This window comes from Sarcophilus harrisii, chromosome 1, assembly GCF_902635505.1.
Source record: "Sarcophilus harrisii chromosome 1, mSarHar1.11, whole genome shotgun sequence".
Taxonomy (NCBI): Eukaryota; Metazoa; Chordata; class Mammalia; order Dasyuromorphia; family Dasyuridae; genus Sarcophilus; species Sarcophilus harrisii.
Window position 1 is genome coordinate 51973908 of NC_045426.1, and position 21186 is coordinate 51995093.

General features: G+C 36.3%; 1 protein-coding gene across 2 annotated transcripts in view; it reads right to left on the bottom strand.

Moving 5' to 3' along the window:
• The window catches only part of VGLL4 (vestigial like family member 4), a 175878-nt gene that overhangs the window by 88789 nt on the left and 65903 nt on the right, over positions 1–21186 (bottom strand). Inside the window, exon 1 of one of the 2 annotated variants that reach the window (XM_003762419.4) lies at positions 220–913. The exons of the other annotated variant lie outside the window; for it this stretch is intronic. Coding sequence (XP_003762467.1) covers positions 220–301 — 82 coding nt within the window. The 5' untranslated portion in view covers positions 302–913. Of the gene's footprint in view, positions 1–219; positions 914–21186 lie in introns of those variants that run through there. 2 annotated transcript variants of the gene reach the window in all.

Below are 21186 nucleotides of genomic sequence, written 5' to 3' on the forward strand. Positions count from 1 at the left end.
TGTTGCCTCGGAAAGAATAAACGGATCCCCTCCACCCCACCTCCCCCAGCTTTACAGGACCCCGGAAAGCCCCAAGTGGAGATCGGCGGGCTACACCGACAAACAGCTATAACAACCTCCAAGACAATGTTATTAGAATACTAATCAGAGGGAGGGGCCTCCCCCAGGCAGACAGACAAGGAGTAAGGTCATTTTCTCCCAGGAGCCGGCGGTATCTACCTTCGTAGCACAGAATGCCGATATTGTTGTTCATCTTGTCCAAGTACTGGTAGTTCAACAGGTCCATCTTCATAAATAGCATTTATCGGGCTTAGCAGAGAAAACCAGCTTGTTTGCTTTTGCCCCAAAAACGGTAAAGAGGATTCCAAAAATCAATTATTGCTCCGGAGCGCCTGGCTCTTTTTGTTAATTTCACCAAAAAAAAGGGGAAAAAAACCCTCAAAATCAAAAACAAACCGAGAGGTCCAGCCTCAAACTATCAAAATAAAGTACGTAAAAGTTAAAAAGAGAAAAAAAAGCACGCACACAAAAAGAAACCTCAACGCGCGCGCACACACACTAAACCCCTCAAGGGTTGATTCGGAAGCTGGATGTGTGTCGTTTTCCTGGACTTGGAATTCAAATGCAGTTTCAGAAGTCTTTGCGAATCTTTCTTCGAATTAAAAAAGCAATAAAAAAGGCCCAAAAACGAGGCACATTTCCTAGGACAAAGACACGCTAGTTTGCCTCACAGCCCCGCTGCAAGTTAACTGCACTGACATGCTGGCTATGCTTGGTATGACTCCTATGTAAACTAGCTTCCTCTTTCTAGCAGGAGGGAAGGACTGAGCATGCTCACTGAATCCCTGGAGCTCTTCAAATGTCAGGGATATTTTCTGCACAAGATCAGGCTCCAAATGGATTGAGTGTTTGAGAAAGAAAGAAGAGGAGGAGGAGGAGGAGGAGGAGGAGGGAGAAGGAAGAAGAGGAAGGAGGGAGGAGGCAGCAAGGGGAGGAGGGAAGACGCAAAAGCACCAAGAGGAGGAGGAGGAGGAGGAAGAAGAGGAGGGAGGAGGCAGCGCGAGGAGAAGGAAAAGGAAGAGGAGAGTCTTTACAGAAGGAGCCATGTCAGAGGCTCTCTTGATAGGACGCAGCTCTGCCACTGCAAAATTTTAAAAGAAAAAACAACAATAAAGACTTTTTCTCCCCCAAGAGCTAAGTAGAAAGTAAAAAACCTAAATCTATCGTGCAAGCAAACAGAAGGATTTAACTTTTGGAAAAAGTTTGACTTCAATTCTTCAGCTCTAAAAATATTCTAAGAGTTCAGTTTTTCTGAACCTAAACTTGTTATGCTCTTTCTGAGCTTAGTATTTCCATAACCTTGCTACAATAAGAATAATGAGGATATCCTAAAAATCTCAATGCGATTTTAAAGACTTAAATCACATAAAACTGTACATTGTAACAATCCATATCTATAGACATGTATAAATATCCTTATTATTATTATCATATCAAGTTAGTTTTTTTCTTTGTCTTTGTGAAGGAGGAGCTGATATTTTGGAGCTAGAAATCCCCTCCTTCCCTAGTAGGGAAAGTTGGAGAGCTTCAGTGAAAAGCTTTCTTTGAATCTGCAATATTTATTGACTTGCTTATTAAATGCTCAGATTACAAGACAACCCTAAAGAATGGTGTAAACAGTAAGTGATAGATAGGGATAAACACACACAATGCATGTATATATGTATACACACATTTAACACACACCTATGTACTTGCTGAATGTTTTTTCATCTGTTAACTTGCTGGGTCCTAAAAACCACCATATAAGGAAAGTTGAAACATACTCAATTTTTCAGATAAGGAAAATGATAAAGAAAGGTAGAATGACTAACCTGCCCAAGAGCATAAAGTCAGTTAGTACTACTAGTAGCAACATTATAACTAGTGACTAGTATTATTACTAATTACTAGAACTTACATCTCCTGACTTCTACTAATCACTTGCTTTCTGCTACAATAAACAGACTGCTCAGAATTTAAATAAAAAAATCTTAAATATATTAATGAAAGCCCTATTTTAAGCTACAGAAAACCCAAAAATTATTTTTCTAATTTCATCCTTCTGTTACTGCAGATGGTGACCTGCCTCCCAACTTTGTATTCTAGGTTCGGTTCAATTCAACTGATTAAAGACAGAGGTGAAAACCTAAAATGTAACCAGGTTTCTTGAGGATCAGAGATGTTCACAAAGGCTCACAGATTGCCAGTGTCATACAGGAAAGCGAACTCCATGTCCTTGGATTGCAAATCCTGCATTTTGTAGAAGGATAACTTGAATGCTAGGTTAGTAACACTCTACTGGGTTGTCCTTTTGTGAGACAGTTGGGAACTAAGGATCTAGTTTCTCGGGATTTTAAGGAGATATGAACAAAATAGAGTCCTTATATTTTAGTCCTGCGTCTCTGAATATTTAGGAATTATATTCTCTACACTGTGTGCCACCATTTAAGCCATCCTCCCATGTATAGAATGAATCCTTCCTCATTTTCATCTCCTGTCTGTTGCTGATTTCAGGCCCACCTAAGATTCTATCTCTTCTGTAAAGCACTGTTCCTCCCCTCCAAAAAATCCCCCAAACCCAACCTGACAAGTGATTTCTCCTCAATTTTCCCATAACACATTGCTTGTTTCTCTGCTTCACATTTATGTCATTCTTCCTTGTATCACAGTTATTTAGGTGCAAGTCTTTGCTCCATGAAACCATATCAGGACATCAGGCAACTAGGATGAAAATTATAAAGTCCCGAGTTAATAAATTCCTACTTGACACATACTGGCTGTGTCACCTTGGACAGGTCACTTACCTTTCTGTATTCTAAGTAAATCTCTATAACTAAAATTCATATGTTTTTCAGGGGACCATATATACCACTGAAACCACAGATCTGCATACCCTCACCCTTAAATAATGAACTCCAAACTCCAATCTGAATGAGGTAGGTATGCTACTGATAAAATTTATATGGGATTTTTCTTTTTTGAGAGTCTCATTCAAATAACCACTAGGAATAGCATTGGTAGTTAAAGAACTAAAATCAATTAGAGGCAGCTAGGTGACACAATGAATAGAGCCCTGGGCTTCGAGTCAGAAAGAACTTAGTTCAAATTCTGCTTCAGATATGAGCTATATAAACCTTGGATAAAACACTTAAGCACTCCCATTCTCCATCGCCTCATCTAAAAAATGAGGTGACAGTTGCACCTACTTCCTAGGATTGTTGTGATGATCAAATGAGATACTATTAGTAAACTCTTTGGTATACTGGCTGGAAAACAGTAAGTGCCATATAAATGCTAGCTAGTGGTAGTAGTAGTAGTGGTAGTGATAGTAGTAACAGAGCAATAGTAACAGCAGCAGCAGCAAGGGCAACTGAAAGATAAGAGAAGCAACAGAAATTTAAAATTCTGCATATGGGAGTTTAACATCAAAGATTCAGATCTAAAAGGGATCTTCATATCTTTTAGTTCAATTACCATTTGAGGAAGTTGAAGGTCATAGAGACCAAGTGACTTATTTATCACATCACCCAGAAGGAGGAAAAGCTGAAATTTGAATCTAGGTCTTATAATTCCAAATCTAGGACTCTGTTCACTTTGCTAAGATCAAATATACTGACTTTATATCCTGGTTTATCACTTCTATAACCCAAAAATCTCTGATTGATTTTACTGTAAAGAAATATGTTTGTAATAAATTTATTAAATGCAATTTTGAGAAACATCCATTTGGGTTTTTGGGAGGGCTAAAACTTGGAGAGTGCTTCTGGTTTATTAAAATAAATTTTTAACTTCTTTAGGTATCATAAATATTCATGAACCAAAAGCAATCACCAGAAACCTCTGAAGTAATTTTTGAGCATTTATCTCGTGTGCCTTCCACCATCTGGCACGTTGGGCCTTTCAGGCCTCTAGCTTTCACTGGTTAGGTTCCCACAAAAGCCTCCAATTGACAGGGTATACAAACAGCTATGTTTTCTTCTCAGACAGCCCCCTCCACTAAGTTATCTTTGTACCCCCCCCCCCCGCCCCCATTCTTTGACATATTATCTTCTTTTAACAAACTGCCTTTCTCCATTAAAGTATAAGCTTCTGGAGGTCAGGAACTATCTTTTCTTTTGCTTGTATTTTTTTCCCTAGAACTTAGGTGAGTGCCTGGAACATATTAAGTTCAGAATCAATACTTGCTGAGTAACTGACTGACCTTATAGAATAAGAAGCAACTGACAAAATAGGAAAGAGCTAACTCCTTGACAAAAGTACCTGGATTCCAATTTTTATGGGGGGAAAATATAGAATATTACAAAGGATGTGGATTTAATAATATTTTAAAATAAGAGTAACAAGGATATGGTTAGACTTTGCTGTGCACCAGAGAAAGGCCTGGCTACACTGAGGAAATCACTGAAGTACTGAAGGAGTGGGAAAGTACCAGATCTGAACTAGGTGATCTCTAAGATTCCTTTTGAGCTCTCAAGACTTATAGGCCCTTTACCAGCAATGTGGGCAAGTCACTTAACTCTGACTGCCTGCCCTCACCAAAAAGAAAAAAAAAGATTCTTTAGGTTTCTAATGATTAAATTTCTCCTCTTAAGGGAACAAGCATCAACTCTTCTCACTACTCTCCCAAATGATCCTTTATTTCTGGTCAGCCTCCACTGACCAGCCATCATCCTCCTCTCCCCAACAAACTCTACTTGAAGACTCTTTCACCACCACCACTATCCTTCCACCCCCCAGACTTTTGCTCAGGACTGGAATGCTTTGTTTTCCTTCTCTTCTCTTCATTTATTCAAATTCTGTTCTTAAGAACCAGCTGAAGGAAGAAGGGTAAAGCCCATATAAATTTCTGTGTGGTGGCTATAATCAACTGGGGTCAGAAAGACCAGAGTTCAAAATCTGCTTCTGATACTTACTAGCTGTGTAAGCTGGGGCAAGTCAGTTAACCCCACTCAGCCTGTTTCCTCTTGTGCAAAATAAAGGGAACCTGCTTAACCCTTTTCAGCAACCACTGATTCACAGCCTGAATAGGATTAGAAATTAACACATTAGCTATCATCCCCATAATAATAGCCCCATTATTAAAAGAGCAGTTACCTCACAGAGCTATTTGAAGGCTCAAATGAGATGATACAGGTGCCCACTTTGTAAACTGCAAAGTACTATATAAGTGTTAGCTCTCATTATTATTAATACTATTATCATTAGAATTATTACAAACTTCCATGAGGAACCTAGCATAATTGTCTAGCACTTCTATAATTACACAAACTGTCACTGATTGTTGCATATGTGAAATGTAAGCTTCCTGAAGAAAAAGACTGACAAACCACACACACACACACACACACACACACACACACACACACACACACAATTGTTAGCACTGAAGGCATGGAAGCTGCTCAAGATTAATAGCAGCATTTATATACCTCTGAAATACTCAGTTGATCTTCACAATCCAATGAAATAGGTACTATTTGTTTTACTCCATTTTACAGATGAAGAAATTGAAACTGAGAGAGGTTAAGAATCATGGAATTAATAAGCATTTAAAGCAAAATTTAAATGCAAGTCTTCCTGTCCCCAAGCTTCATATTCTTATCCACTGCCATTCATAAATAAATATTTGTGGGTTATCAGTGAATTTGTGGTTCTCCCCAGGAGAGGAATCACTAATTTAAAATCTACTATCTATTAGTTTTTACTTTCCTAAAACTTTGGATAGCTGTACATTAACCAGTTTCTGAAAATCATTCTTTGGATGAAATTTGGTTTTTAAAAATGTAACTTTGGTAAGCTAAAAAAAAATGTTATGAGACATAGTCACATGCTTCTGGAGAAAGGAAAATTCCGAATGTTTAAGGTAATTGCTGCTTCAAAGGGCCTTCAAAGGAAACAAGACTTTAAAAGGACAGGGGACTCAGTTTCTCCTTTGATGCAAAAGCTTTCTGCATTTCAGCAAGCTAAGGATGCTAGCTTTTATGTATACCAGTAAGATTTTTTTTTAACATAAATTTTCAAAAGTATTTTCTCAACATGAATCAAGAATGATAGAAGAGTTCTCAAAGGGAAAGCAAACAGTTCTCTTTATAAATTTGTCCTATACATCGATTCATTATTCATTAAGTGAGTACAAATTTGAGAATCTAAATGTCACACTTTGAAGCACCTACAGAATTCACTCCTACATATGCATATGTTTATATATTTATCAGCAAAAAGATACAAATATTAATCATTCTGTTTGCAAACAGAATAATTTCTGTTGCTTGGTGGCAGGATAAAAAGACAGAAGAGATGACAGTTACATTTAATTCATTTCTTGATTTAAAAAATGGATATAAACTATGATAAACAGCTCTTCTCAGCAATGCTGTGATCCAAGAGAATTCCAATAGGTTTGGGACGGAAAATGCTATGCACATTCAGAGGGAGAACTATGGAGACTGAATCCAAATCAAAGCATATTATTTTGATCCTTTTTTTTTTGGGGGGGGGGCGTTATTTGCTTTTTCTTTCTCATGTTTCTTTTCCTTTTGTTCTGATTTTTCTTTTACAATATGACTAATATGGAAATATAATTTAAATGATTGTACATGTATAACCTATATCAGATTGCTTCTGTCTTGGGGAGAGGGGAAGTAAGAGAGAGAGAAAGAAAAAAAATTTCAAACTCAAAATCTTACAAAAATACAGGTTGAAAATAAAAAAAGGGGGGGAGGGGGTAATGGTCTGGGATTTTTTTTCAAAATATTTGAGGAATAAAATGACAGTTTGAAAAATATATTTATTTAAGAAGGGAGAAAAATCACTCTCTGCAAACAAGTAACTTTTAAAAGATATGGTAAGTTCAAGTATAAAGGTAAGCAAAGAATAGTTATCTACTTTGTTAGGAATGATCCCCAAAGCCACTTCAGCTGGCTCTTCCTTCCAGTGTATGCTGGGCCCAGCTCCACAAGCCATCTGCAATGTCTGCATAAGAAATATGTACTAATAGATCAACCATGGGCTGTCCATCCAAACACAGCAATCCTAGTCTGGACAACAGGCATTCTTTCTCCATTTTTTTCTCTGTGGATGGTGAAGTCTGACTGTTTTTAGAATTGTTATTAAACTCTATTAGGAAGCTCTCTGGTAATCCAAGGCTTGACATCTTGATGTCACTACAATGTTGCAAATAAGAATATCTGGGGGACCTCCTCATTGATAGGAAGCTTAGTTGGATTAATGAACAGAATTGTAGATTTAGTAGAGTCAGGGAAACCTGAGTTTGGATCGGCCTCAGAAATTTATTTACCATACAACCCTAGGCAAGTCATTTAACTTCTCTATCTGCCTCAATTTTCTCATCTGCCAAATGGAAATAATATTAGGATTTACCTCTCAGGACTGTTGTGAGAGAGGACAATGACATTCATAATATGCTTTGCAAACCTTAAAAGCTAAATAAATTCTATTTGTTATTCTTATCTTTAGGAAAATGCATGGCAATTTCAATTTTCCCAATTTCTTCCCTGGAACAAAAAATTCATCAATATTCTAAAAATGATGCGTATGGCTGCAAATTATGGAAAACCACAATTTCCAGAATCAAAAGGACAAGGAAACGGAGTGGGCAAAGCTCAATTAGGACAGAAATCATTTAACTGGGATATTGAAGATTTATAAAGGAGGTGTGTGAGTAAAGGATAATTAGATGGACAGTCCTTAAACCACAGAACTTTAAAAAGAGATAAAGAAAAGTCTTCAAGATATTAGATGGTGCCTTTTATCAGGAATTATGGGACAAAAGTCTCATAGATTCCTTATAACATTAAGATATCAAAGTACATTGTCCACTGAATCATCAATCTGCTTTTCTACTCATCATGGGCATGTTATCTATGGGCATGAAATCACATTAAATGTAAATGGTATATGTAAAAATGTACTTTATTAAATAGTATCTTTCAAGTTTTATTATCAATGAAAGCCTAATGTTCATAGGGCAATATCCTTTTAATGGCTATTAAATGGCATTCTGTATCAGATGATCTACTATTTTATATATTAATTGCTTTAAAAATCCAAATAAATATTTTTCTTTGAACTATTTCTACCTCCAGTACCAAAGCCTTGACTTTCAGTACAACAGCAACCCCTAGAGGTTCCTTAAAACTTGCACAACTTAGTGAAATTTTTGCCTCACAATCTTACCTTTCACATGATTATGAACTTGATTTTTTAAATTCATTTTTTATCAAACTATTTTAGGAAAAGATTGTTAATAAAAAGATGAGCTTTGAAAAAATTACAGCATGACTGACAGCAACTATTTATTATTATGGAAGGAGAGCAGCTGAGAAGTGCTGCATTTCCAATGTGACACTGGACAAATTTTTGAACTTCAGTTCATGAAGTGTTTGACTTAACTTTCTATTTATTCAGTTGATTTGGAGGGAAGAAGGACTAGTGAACGCTAATGGAGACACCTCCACAATATAAGGGAAAGTGCATTGGGAAACTTCCTTGTGCTCTTGTTCTCATTCTTGCTTCCACAGCTATCTATGTGCCATTAAAAAAAAAAAAAAAAAGAAAATCATCTCACCTGTGTCTAAAGTAGCAAGAGTATAACTTACCTATAGCTCAAAGGTCAGACTGATTCTTGGACAATAAAATCAGAAGAAATCTTTCCCCAAATAGAGAGATGAAGAAAGTGTTTATGGAAGAGGTGACTGAATTGGGCCCTAGAGGATAGGATATCAACACACACATGGAAGGCATTACTATGATCAATCGGATCTATTTATTCAGCCCAACTTTATTCCTGATTTCCAGTCTTGCATCTTTTGACTGTTTGATGGAGTAAGAAGGCAGACAAATTAGTCAAACAAAGTGAATGTCTTGTAAATACCTTAAATGAAACATGTCTAAAACTGAACTAATTATCTTTCCTTTAAATCCTTCCCTCTTCCTAACTTTCCTATTATTGTTGAAGGTCCCACCATATACCCAGTCCCTCAGGCTTGAGAGCCAGATGTCATTCTGTCTCTCTCTCTCTCTCTCTCTCTCTCTCTCTCTCTCTCTCTCTCTTTCTCCTTCCCACTTACCTACCACCCTTACCAATATTAGTCAGCTGTCAAGTCCTGTCCACTTTGTATTCCAAACACTATCACCACTTTGGCAAAAGCCCTCAATACCATGACCACTGCAATGACTTTCTTGGGATTAGTCTCCCTGCTTCAGGTCTCTCCCCACTCTAATTCATCCTCTACTGTGCTGTCCAATTTATCTTCCTACAGTGAAGATGTTACTCCTCTCTTCAGCCAACTGTAGTGGCTCCTTATCACCTCCAGGATCACAGAGAAAAGTCTTTAACTTTTGAAGAATCCTTTCCTAATAATCCTATGCTTCTCTGAACTCCCAGTACTTATTTTATCCTACACAATAATATTCCATTTTATTCATATGCCAGAATTTATCAAGCCAGTCTCCAATCTATGGGAATCCATTTTCCTTCCAGTTCTTTGCTACCAAACACACAAAAGCTGTTATGAATACAAATCTTTGAAAACAAATCTTTGTTTCTTCATTTGTAAAAGTGCCATCTTTAAGCAGTCTTTAAGGTCTAAATTTTCTGGTCAGTCAACAGTCATTAAGCACTATTTAGTTCTTGGGATGGAGTCAAAGAAAGACCAATAAAAGTTCCTGCTCCAAAGAGCCCAGCTTAATGGCTGGGAGATAGCATACAAAGAAGTGTGTATAACACCAGTGAGAGAAAACACTAGCATTAAGGAGAAATCAGGAAAAGCTTTGTGCAGAATAAAGAAATGTTCACGACATGCTTTGTGATTTTCAGGATATTGTTCACATGAGCCAATATCCTGGAACACTTTACTCTCACATTTCAGTCAACTGAAATCCTATGTACAGAATAAAACCAGACTCAAATGTCACTTTAGCTAATTCATTTAACTGTTCTCAAGGACTCTATTTCCTCATTTGCAAATCAGGGGTTGAATTAGGTAATCTCTAAAGTCCCTTATAACTCTGTTATCTGTCCTTGTAAAATTCCCTGTGTTATATATCAAAAAGGATATCTGCCCTAAGAACTCTCAAAGCCCTTGGTTAACATCTCATAAGCACACTCTATTCATTGATCTGTTTTATGTTGTATTTACTTTTATGTAGGTTCTTTCCCCTTATTAAATTGCAAATTTATTGAAGGCGGGGATTATGGCTTATCCCTCTGAGAACTGAGCATGTTACAGTTTTGCATGGGGCAGACACTAAATAAAGGTTTACTAAATTGAATATGGACAATAAAGGATTTTTTCAAGTTCTATATTGCTTTTTTTCTTAAGCTGCCTAAAGGTGAAAGGGCAATTATTCCTTAACACATAGATGGCATTAAAAATCTTCTGTGCCAGAGTAGCTAGGTGACACAATGGGTAGAGCACCAGCCCTGAAGTCAGGAGGACTGGAGTGCAAATTTGACCTCAGACACTTAACATTTCCTAGCTGTGTGACACTGGACAAGTCACTTAATCCCAACGGCCTCAAAAAAAAATTTTCTGTACCAAAGGAATTTGTTCCAACTGGAGTTGGAACTTCGATATAAGGAGCTTAAGTCATTTTCAAAAGTTGAGGGGACCTGCTTTGATAGTGCTGCTTTTAAAAATCTATGAAAGGATGGGGGGAGAGGTGTTCCTCAAAAAGGAACCGCAAAGGTTCTTCTTTTGCAGGTTTTCCTCCAACACAAATACAGTTTTAAAGTTCTCATGTTAATGAATATTGGTCATTGGGAATAGACAAGGGAAATATTGATTCTTAAAATTCAAAAGGAATAATTTTTCTAGAAAAAAATTTGCTAAGTTCTCTTCACTTGAGGTGATAGATGTCTGTTTGGAGACAATAATAAATAGTCATATGAAAACTTCCAGTAAAGAGTCCAACCATGGGCAGCTCTCCCTATAATTTCTGAAACCACAGTAAGATATCTAGGCAAGTGAAACAGAAGAGCATCAAAGGAAATGCACAAAAAGAATCCAGAGTGAGGTGGGAAAGGAAAAAAAGAGAAAACAATTGAAAAATGTTGGTTGGAAATATAACCTGAGGTAGTATCCTTCATTCAGTTGACTAGTCTCTTAAGGGTAACAGCAACAGCAGAAAGAAGGGGATTGTGCCAAATTCAGGATGATCATATTAAGATGTGAGGGACTGAACCATGGACAAAGGACTTGAAAAGGGAATGTTAAGACAATTGGGAGGCAATTCGGGAGACAGGAGGGTCACGTGATTCATTCAGTATCTCAGTTCTATTCTTTCAGACTGACTCCATCCTTTGTGCAGCAAGGGTCAGGTCCAGCTGTAGTGTCATTATAACTAAAAGCATCTTGCTATTTTGGGAGCACAGAGTTGGGTGACGCAGGAGTCGTCCAACTAAAGCCAAAAAGTCCTGAGGTATCTCAGCAGGCTTCCCCAGTCTACTTCTGGGCTCTTTTTTACGGCCACATACACTCCTGGATTTGTAACTTCATCTGTGTGCTCTTAACACGATCAAACAGGAAAACGTTACAGGAATAAATGCATACAAGGCTCTTATGTCTGCACACTTCTGCTCTACCTTTGTGGGACCATAACCTTGAAGTCAAGAAGCACCAGATACAGGGACAGGTATTTTGTCTGAGGGATGAGACCAAGAGTCCCCCTTAAGGTAGAAAGGCTGATCAGCCCCAGGGGAACACAGACAGTAGGATAAAAGTATAATAAGAAAAGCATGAAGATAACCCTAATCTTTCCACTGCTATAATTGACATTACCTTATTTCTCCTTCTTAAAAATGAACAGACCACTAGTATTTGGGGTACATGATAGCATTTCCATACTAAATAGGTAAAATAAAAGATAGCTAGGTAGTACAATGGATAGAGGACTGGACTCATCTTCCTGATTCAAATCAGGCCTCAGATACTTTCCAGCTGTGTGACCCTGGGCAAATCACTTAATCATGTTTGCCTCAGTTTCCTCATCTGTAAAATGAGCTGGAGAAGGAAATGGCAAACCACTGTGATATCTCTGCCAAGAAGACTCCTATTGGGATCACAAAGAGCTGAATATGACTAAAACAATTAAACAAAAACAAAAGCATAGAAAAACCTATTGCCAAAAAAAAGCAATAAGTAAATTTACTGCCTAGATCCATCAAATCATCTTCAACTGAAGGATTGACTTTTTTTTTTAATAGAAAAGTGGGATAATACTTATCTTTTTAAAGATTATCAATTTCTTACTTGGGTCTTGGTTAAGTTTCTTAAAGGTATATTAAGTGTAATACTAAGTGTCATGGTTACAATTTTCTTTATTTCCTAAGAAAGGAGAATCTCTTTTTGGCACTGTTAAAAGAGGAGACAAGGATTTACATATCCTTTTTTTGCTTTTTATATGTACATGTATGTGAGTAAAATATTAGCAAAGTGATTATAGAAAAATACTTTTAAAATTATGCACTGTGATTGGTTTGGGTTTGTATCAGGAGTATAGGGTTGGTTCATTAAGAAAACTAAATAGATCATATTAATGACAAAAATTTTAAAAATCACATGATTCTGCATTTTTGATTTCCTTCACAAGCTAATTGTACAATAATTCAGAGTCTGATTCTTTTTGTACAGCAAAATAATGTTTTGGTCATGTATACTTATTGTGTATCTAAGTTATATTTTAATATATTTAACATCTACTGGTCATCCTGCCAGGGGGGGGGGGGGGGGGGGGGGGGTAAGAGGTGAAGGATTGGAACAAGAGGCTTGGCAATTGTTGGTGCTGTAAAGTTGCCCATGTATATATCCTGTAGATAAAGGGCTATTAAATAAAAATTAAAATTAAAAAAAAAATCACGATTCTATCAATAAAAAATTTTTTTAATCTTTTAAGAAATTACTTTTATGTTAAAAAGAAATAAAAATTATTTTTAGTATCAATCCAAAACCAAGATCAATTCTCAAGTATAATGAAGGATAATATAGGCAGCTAAGTGGCACAATGGATGAAGTTCAAGGCTTGGAGTCAGGAAAACTTAGCTTCCTAAGTTCAATTCTAGGCTCAGACAGGTATAAATGGTGTGACCCCATGCAAGTAATCAGTTCCTCATCTGTAAAATGGGGTAGAGGCAAATCACTCTAGTGTCTTTGTCAAGAAAACCTCATTAAAAAGGGGGGGGAGTCATTAAGAATCAGACATGACTGAAAATATCTAAATAACAGCAGCAATAACAAAAAACATGAAGAAATACTAGCAGCCTTTTCAATTAAATCAGGGATATAAACAAGGTTGTTCATTGCCACTACTATTACTTGATATAGTTCTAGAAATACTTGCTATAGCAATATGATATTGAAACTGAAAAAAAAAAGAAAAAGAAACTAAGGAATAAGTATAAAAATTACTGCTTTTTGAAAATAACAGATATGAGGTAGAACTAAAATTGAGGAGTAAAGACAGGAATTGCTGAGCTCTTCCCCAAAACCTTTCCGAATTCCTTTAAATAACTACAGATTTTAGAATGTCAAAACACACAAAAAGAAGAGTGGAACATTTTTCTGGTCAAAGATAACTTAGAAGGTCAGCAGAAAAGGTCTATTGCACCAGAGTAGCAGTTCAGCACAGTCCCTGCCACAGCAGCATACCCTCAGCCCAGAAAGCCAGGAGCAAGCCTTGGGGCCTCTATATCAGAAGCAGCACTGGTGGTTTCCAGTTTCTTAGCCCACAAACAACAAAGATGACTTCGAAAGTCAGCTAGAATAAGAAGGCCTTGGGAAACTAGGTCTGCAGAACCACTGAATCAGCATCAATGGCAGTGGTAGTCTGTGTCCTCAGATTTATTAAACACTCAGGCTGTTACATTCTGTTATTTCTGGATCTTGTGCACAATCTATTCTAATGATCAGTTTTTCCATTTTTTAATTAGTACCAAAATGTTTTGCTGATTGATGCTGTGCAGTATAGTTATATATAAGATCTGATATTACTAGATGCACAACTTCCCACATTTTTTTCATCATTTCCTTGGAGATTCTTGACCAGATGAATTTTGTTGTTTTTCAAGTATAGTATAGTTTCTATACTATAGTATAGTATTGTTGGGTAGTTTTGTTAGAGCACTAAGTCTGCAAATTAATTTAGGTAAGATTATTATTTGCATTAGCATAACCAAACTGTGAATAATTCCTCTTCAGCTATTTCTTTTTATATCTTGTTTATTTCTGCCATTATTTTTTAGTAGTCTAACTCTAGGACCCATCATCTAATAAATACAGGTAAGAATACAAAAAAATAATGGCAGAAATGAGATTTAGACCAATATCTCACGGTCAATAACAGTAACTGTAAGAAGTCACATCATAAATAAATTAAATGATAATGGAAGGTTATGTTTCCTAACTATGAAAAAGGGAAGAATTTTACACTAGACAAGGGATAGAGGGGAATCACAGGTGATAAAATGGACAATTTTGATTACATAGAAAATTGAAATTTGCCTTCTGACCTCAAGTAAGTAAAACTGCTCTTTCCAAAGTTACTGTTGATTTTTTACTTTAATTCAATCCATGTCCTTTCTTACCTCTCTATAGCAGTTGATAGTAACTAATGTCTCCTTAAGGATTCTCTTGTTTTTTCCCCATTCTGTTTTTTCTCTGGACTACATCTATTTGTATGACTGCCCTTCTTAGTCTCTTCTGCTGAATCATCATATGTAACATTTTTTTTAAAGTGCTAATGTACCCTTACCTTCCTGCGCTCTCTTCACATTTTCTCTCTTCGTGATCTCACTAGTTTACATATGTTTAAAATTTATATCTATGATGAAAATTCCAATTTACACATGTAGCACTAGTGTCTCTCCTGAACTCCATTCCACATAAATGAATATTAGTTATTTCAAATCCCCTTCTGGATCATGGTCTTCCCCACAGCACTGTATGGTTGTGAGAGTTGATCTATAAGGAAAGCCGAGTGCCATAGAATCAACACTTTTAAAGAAAACTTTTAAGAGTCCCTTGGTTTTCAAACAAGAAGATCAAATAGGTTAATACTTAATGAAATGAATCCAGAATATTCAATGGAAGGTCAAACACTTGACATGGAAGCTTAAATACTTGGGCTACATAATGAGACTCATTGGAAAAGACTCTAATGCTGGGAAAGATTGAAGGCAAAAAGAAAAAGGGACAGATGAGATGAATAGACAGTGTCATGGAAGCAATGCACATGAGCTTGGACAGACTTCAGGAGACATTGAAGTACAGAAGGGCCTGGGGTATAGTGGTCTACAGGGTCGTAAAAAGTCAGACTGACTGAGCAACTCAACAACATTTCTGATGTTAAATCCCAGAAATAGATCACTATTCAACATGGTAAAAACAAAACAAAACGAAATGAAAAAATCAACCCAGAACTCATTAACTTTATAATAACTTCCTCTGACATTAAAATCAGACAACACCCCAGCCTGTATACACACAACTCTCCAATTTAGTCAAACCAGTCTTCTTGTTGTTCCTCACTAATAATAATTATAAAAGCATTTATATAGTACTTTAGAGTTTAGAAAGTGCTTTACCAAATGAAGGTGGCCTAGCTGAACCAGAGCTAAAACTATATTATAAAGCAGCAGTCATCAAAACAATTTGGTATTGGCTAAGAAATAGAGCAATCAATCAGTGGAATAGGTTAGGTTCACAAGACAAAATAGTCAATAACTATAGCAATCTAGTGTTTGACAAACCCAAAGACCTCAGCTTTTGGGATAAGAATTCACTATTTGACAAAAACTGCTGGGAAAATTGGAAACTAGTATGGCAGAACCTAGGCACTGACCCACACACAATATCATATACCAAGATAAGGTTGATATGAGTTCATGATCTACACATAAAGAATGATATTATAAACAAACTAGAAGAACATAGGATAACTTACTTCTCATATCTATGGAAAAGGAAGGAATCTGTGACCAAAGAAGAACTACAGATCATTATTGATCACAAAATAAAAAATTTTGATTGCAGACAAGATGAGAAAGAAAGCAATAAACTGGGAAAACATTTTTACAATCAAAGGTTCTGATAAAGGCCTCATTTCCAAAATATATAGAGAATTGACTCTAATTTATAAGAAATCAAGCCATTCTCCAATTGATAAATGGTCAAAGGATATGAACAGACAATTTTCAGATGAAGAAATTGAAACTATGTCTAGTCATATGAAAAAATGCTCCAAATCATTATTGATCAGAGAAATGCAAATTAAGACAACTCTAAGATACCACTACATACCTGTCAGATTGGCTAGGATGACAGGGAAAGATAATGCTGAATGTTGGAGGGGATGTGGGAAAACTGGAACATTGATGCATTGTTAGTGGAGTTGTGAACTGATCCAACCATTCTGGAGAGCAATTTGGAACTATGCTCAAAAAGTTATCAAACTGTGCATACTCTTTGATCCAGCAGTGTTTCTACTGGGCTTATACTCCAAAGAAATACTAAAGAAGGGAAAGGGACCTGTATGTGCCAAAATGTTTATGGCAGCCCTGTTTGTAGTGGCAAGGAACTGGAAACCATGTGGATCCCCATCAGTTGGAGAATGACTGAATAAGTTATGGTATATGAATGTTATGGAATATTATTGTTCTGTAAGAAATGACAAGCAGGATGATCTCAGAGAAGCTTGGAGAGACTTACATGAACTGATGCTAAGTGAAATGAGCAGAAGCAGGAGATCATTGTATACAGCAACAACAATACTATATGAAAAACACTTCTGATGGATGTGGCTCTCTTCAACAATGAGATGATTCAAACCAGTTCCAATTGTTCAGTGATAAAGAGAGTCATCTACGTCCAAAGAGAGGACTGAGAGAACTGAGTGTGGACCACAACATAACATTCTCACTCTTTTTGTTGTTTTGTTTTCTTTCCCAGTTTTTTTCTTCCTTCTTGATTAGATTTTTCTAGTGCAGCAAATTAACTATAAATATGTATACATTTATTGGATTTAACATATATTTTAACATATTTAACATGTATGGGACTACTTGCCATCTAGGGGAGGGGGTGGGAGGAAGGAGGGGATAATTTGGAACAGAAGGTTTTACAAGGATCAATGCTGAAAAATTACCCATGCATATGTTTTGTAAATAAAAAGCTTTAATTAAAAAAAAAAAATTAAGACAAGGTTACAAAAAAGAGAGAAATGACTCTTATTTCTATAAATTTGACTGAGTTTTCTATGTTTTTAAAAATAAAATCTCTATCAGAAAAAAAAAAAGAAAGCGCTTTACAAATATTATCTCACTTTATTTTCAAAACAATCCTGAGTGGTAGGGAATATTAAATATTCCCAATTTACTGATAAGAAATGGAGGCATGCCAAAATGAAGTGATCTACCCAGAGTTACACAGCCAGTATCTGAAACTATATTTGACCTCAGATCTTCCTGATTCCAGGTAAATCCAGCACTGATTGAACTACTTAGCGGCTAGAAAGGCTTATCCCACTAAACTACAAATCCCAGAATACTTCTCTATTTTGCATCTCTGGTTTGCATCTCATATTTTCAACACTTACACAGTGCCTGACATAAAGTAGACAAGAAATAAACATTTCTTGATTTAAGAACCAGAACAGAACTGACTTTTCTCTTTACCCTAGGAATAAAAGTGTCTTAAATGTTTGTGGTAGTTACTAAAGGGTTAAAGAACCAAATGCTTTATGTATAGCCATTCCAAGAATAATCTTATTACATTTAACTGGCTATCACTCCCTTCTGAAACTCTGATTAGTCAGGAGACAGCCAATGCCCATGACTGTGCTAACAGCCCTGCCGCCTGCCAAACAGAAAATTATGCTCCAGCTGCAGTAAGGACTGCCAGTGTTCATTGCTGCCCTGTTAAATAATTCCTCCTCCCTGTCCCAGCCCAGCCCTCTACTCCATTTTTTGTACTACAATAGGTTTAGTTGGGAGGATAAGGGGGAGAGTATAAATTATAAGTGAATATGACATTGTGCCTGCAGACTCAATGGCATTGAGCTTCCCAAGCAAGACAAATGACATCTTATTGAGAGCTGTTTTCAAGGCCCAGCTGCTCCTAAAGTGTGCATGGAGAAACCTTTCTGGCTTCTGATGGAACAACCAGAGGTAGCTCGTCCTGTTTTTGCTAGACTTGCATGGAAAACGGAAAAGTCTTCGTCCTACGGTTTTATCGGACAAAGCCCAAAGCCCAATTATTTTGACCACAAAGTTGGCCAATGGTTTTGTTTGAAACAGCTGTCAATTTTAATAAAATCTGAAAGTCACAAAGTAGAAGCAAACATTCTCCCTCCTACAACTTTCTATTCTCCTGGATAGTTTCTTCTTTTGCTTAATGAAAGAAAAATTGAGTTTCAGATTGTCTTTCATGAAGACCCACACTAAGTACATGTGCCAATTAAATGATTCTAATAAGAAGTAAAGTTAATATCAACATAATTTGCCTTTGGTTTCCAATTTTCTTTTTAAAAATCTAATTTAATTTTAAAATTACTTTGGATACTTTTTAAAAAAAATACTGCAATCATTTCCAGGTAAATTTCCCCATCCTCCCAACATTTAACATTCCTCTGAAACAAAGAAAAGCCAAATGACACAGTCATCATGTCTGTTAGTACATACAACATTTGGCACACATAGGCTCCCACCTTTCTAGTGACATTGTCTATTCCCAGGGATTAATATTAGTCATTATAATTACTCAAAGTGCTGAGTTTCCTTCATTTATGTTACTGAAGTCACTCCAATATCTTTTTTGTTGGTTGTAATAATCTAAGGAAAATCCTGATTCTTCAATGATTCTACTATCAGAAGAGTCAGCAAGGTAGTCCAGTGCTTGGAGCACTAACCTGAAGGCAGGAAGATAATCTTTCAAATCTGACCTCAGATACTTAGCTGTGTGATCTGGACAAATTACTTAATTTTTCTTGCTTCAGTTTCCTCATATGTAAAATGGAGGCAATAATAGCATCTACCCATGAAGTTTGCTGTGAGGATGTAAAAAAATGAAATATATTTGCAAAGCACTGTGCAGATCTTAAAGAGCTTGTAAATAATAGGTAATAATGGTGATAGCAGTTGTAGTAGTAAGTGAAATTTAATCATTCAGCATTTTCTAATATAAAATGTTAAAGTTTTTCAATCCTTGCAATGAATTTCTGAATCACTTGTATTCAGAAAATTTCTTAAAATGTACTATGATGTTTATGGCATATATATAGTCTATTCAGATTGTGAAATTTCACTGAGGGATTAGCTTACATGTCTCTACATATCTCCATCACAAATGGGGTTTTCCTGGTTTTTAACATCATCATTTTAAAAAATATCCTCAAGGATTTGGGTGTGAGTAAGAACACTGAAAATGATGCTACTTTTTTGTGGTCTTAAAATAGAAAACTGTGTTCCTAAGAAGCTAAAAGACACTGAGCCTTTCAAATAGGACATTCACCTCAGCTTTATTTCTATTACATTGTGAGAAATACAAATAACATTCATTTTAAGAGATACTTCCTCCCCCTTTCCTTTATTAAAAATGTCAGTTTGTTCAAGATGAACAAGATGGGCAAGCTTAAGGAAATTGCAATCTTTGTTGTCAGAGTGCACTTCCATCTGAGGGACTTAAGAGCTGATGAAAAAGACTATTATACAAGAAAACATCTGCTCATAGGAGTAAAGGTTTGAGTCTCTCACTGCCTATTAATTGTTCAAGTACTAGTCAACAGAAGCCTCATGGCTCTTGAATTTTATTCTGAAATGGGAGAAAATGAGTTCTCTGGCTAGGAGATTAGGACTAAATGTAATAAATAATATTTAAAAATGATAGCTCCAAATCGAAGTCCACTTTCATATAGATATATCTATAAAACTGACTGATTCAATTAGGGTTAAATACTCAACACATTAGTTAGCTATAAGGAGAGATGGGAGAATAGAAACACTAAACCAGGGTTTCTGCCTTCAGAAAGCTTTTAATATAGTTGGCGAAGTCAAATTCATTCCAAACCAATAAGGACTAATCAATATGGACCTATTGTGGACAAGGTACTATATGTTAGACAACAATGAAACAGAAAATAGTCTCTGTCTCCAAGGAAGTTACATTTTACAGATAGAAAAGGTGAGTATAATTGATGATTTGAGAAAAGAAGAGCATGTAAAAGTAGAAGATTAGGAAAGACTGTCAGAAGGTGGCACATGAAGAAGAAAAGAAAGGAAAGGAAAAGAGAAGAGAAGGGAAAGAAGGGGCAGGAAATGGGATCAAAAGTACATATGGAAAGCATCAGTTCTTTAAGAAAGATTGGAATAAGAGAGGTGAAAATGAAAGATGATATTGAGAGATACTGAAGTATGGGATAAGGGAGGAGAGAAAATCCATCATATTTTCTACTTTCTTGGTAAAGTAGGAGGCAAAGTCCTGCTGAGAGGGAGCAGAGAATAGATACCATGTCACTGTCATTTTTATTCAGTTGTATCTGACTCTGTGTGACTCCATTTGGGGTTTTCTTGGCAAAGATACTGGAGTATTTTGCAATTTCCTCCTCCAGTTCATTTTACAGAAGAGGAAACAGGATTAAATGACTTTTCTAGGGCTACAGAGCTAAATGTCTGAGGCCATATTTGAATTTGGATCTTCCTGACTCCATGTTCTTTCTACCCACAACTGAAAAGAAGAGAAGAAGTTTACAAAAGCTACAGAAGAAAGTGTTATAAAAAGTCAATTAGAGAATAATAGAAGGACTGATATGGAGAAGGGCAGATCCAGTCAAGATTAGATAACATCTATTTGCATTGGACACAATTACCATGGTCGTAGGGCTCAAATGTACAAAAGGGGAGGAAAGAAGGTGGGAACCCAAGATTGAGACTGAATAAGACATGAGTGGAGAAAAGACTGGGAGGCAAGGAATTCAGGATGAGAGAACAGAGATTAACTAGATAGGGCTAAGACCTTAAAGGCAGCAAAGTGGCAGAGGTACTGGAATGGCAAAAGGACAGAATACTGGAGTTTGTGCTGAGAACAAAGAATAAGTTTAGGAGGCATAAGAATAGATAAGCAGATGGAGGGAAAA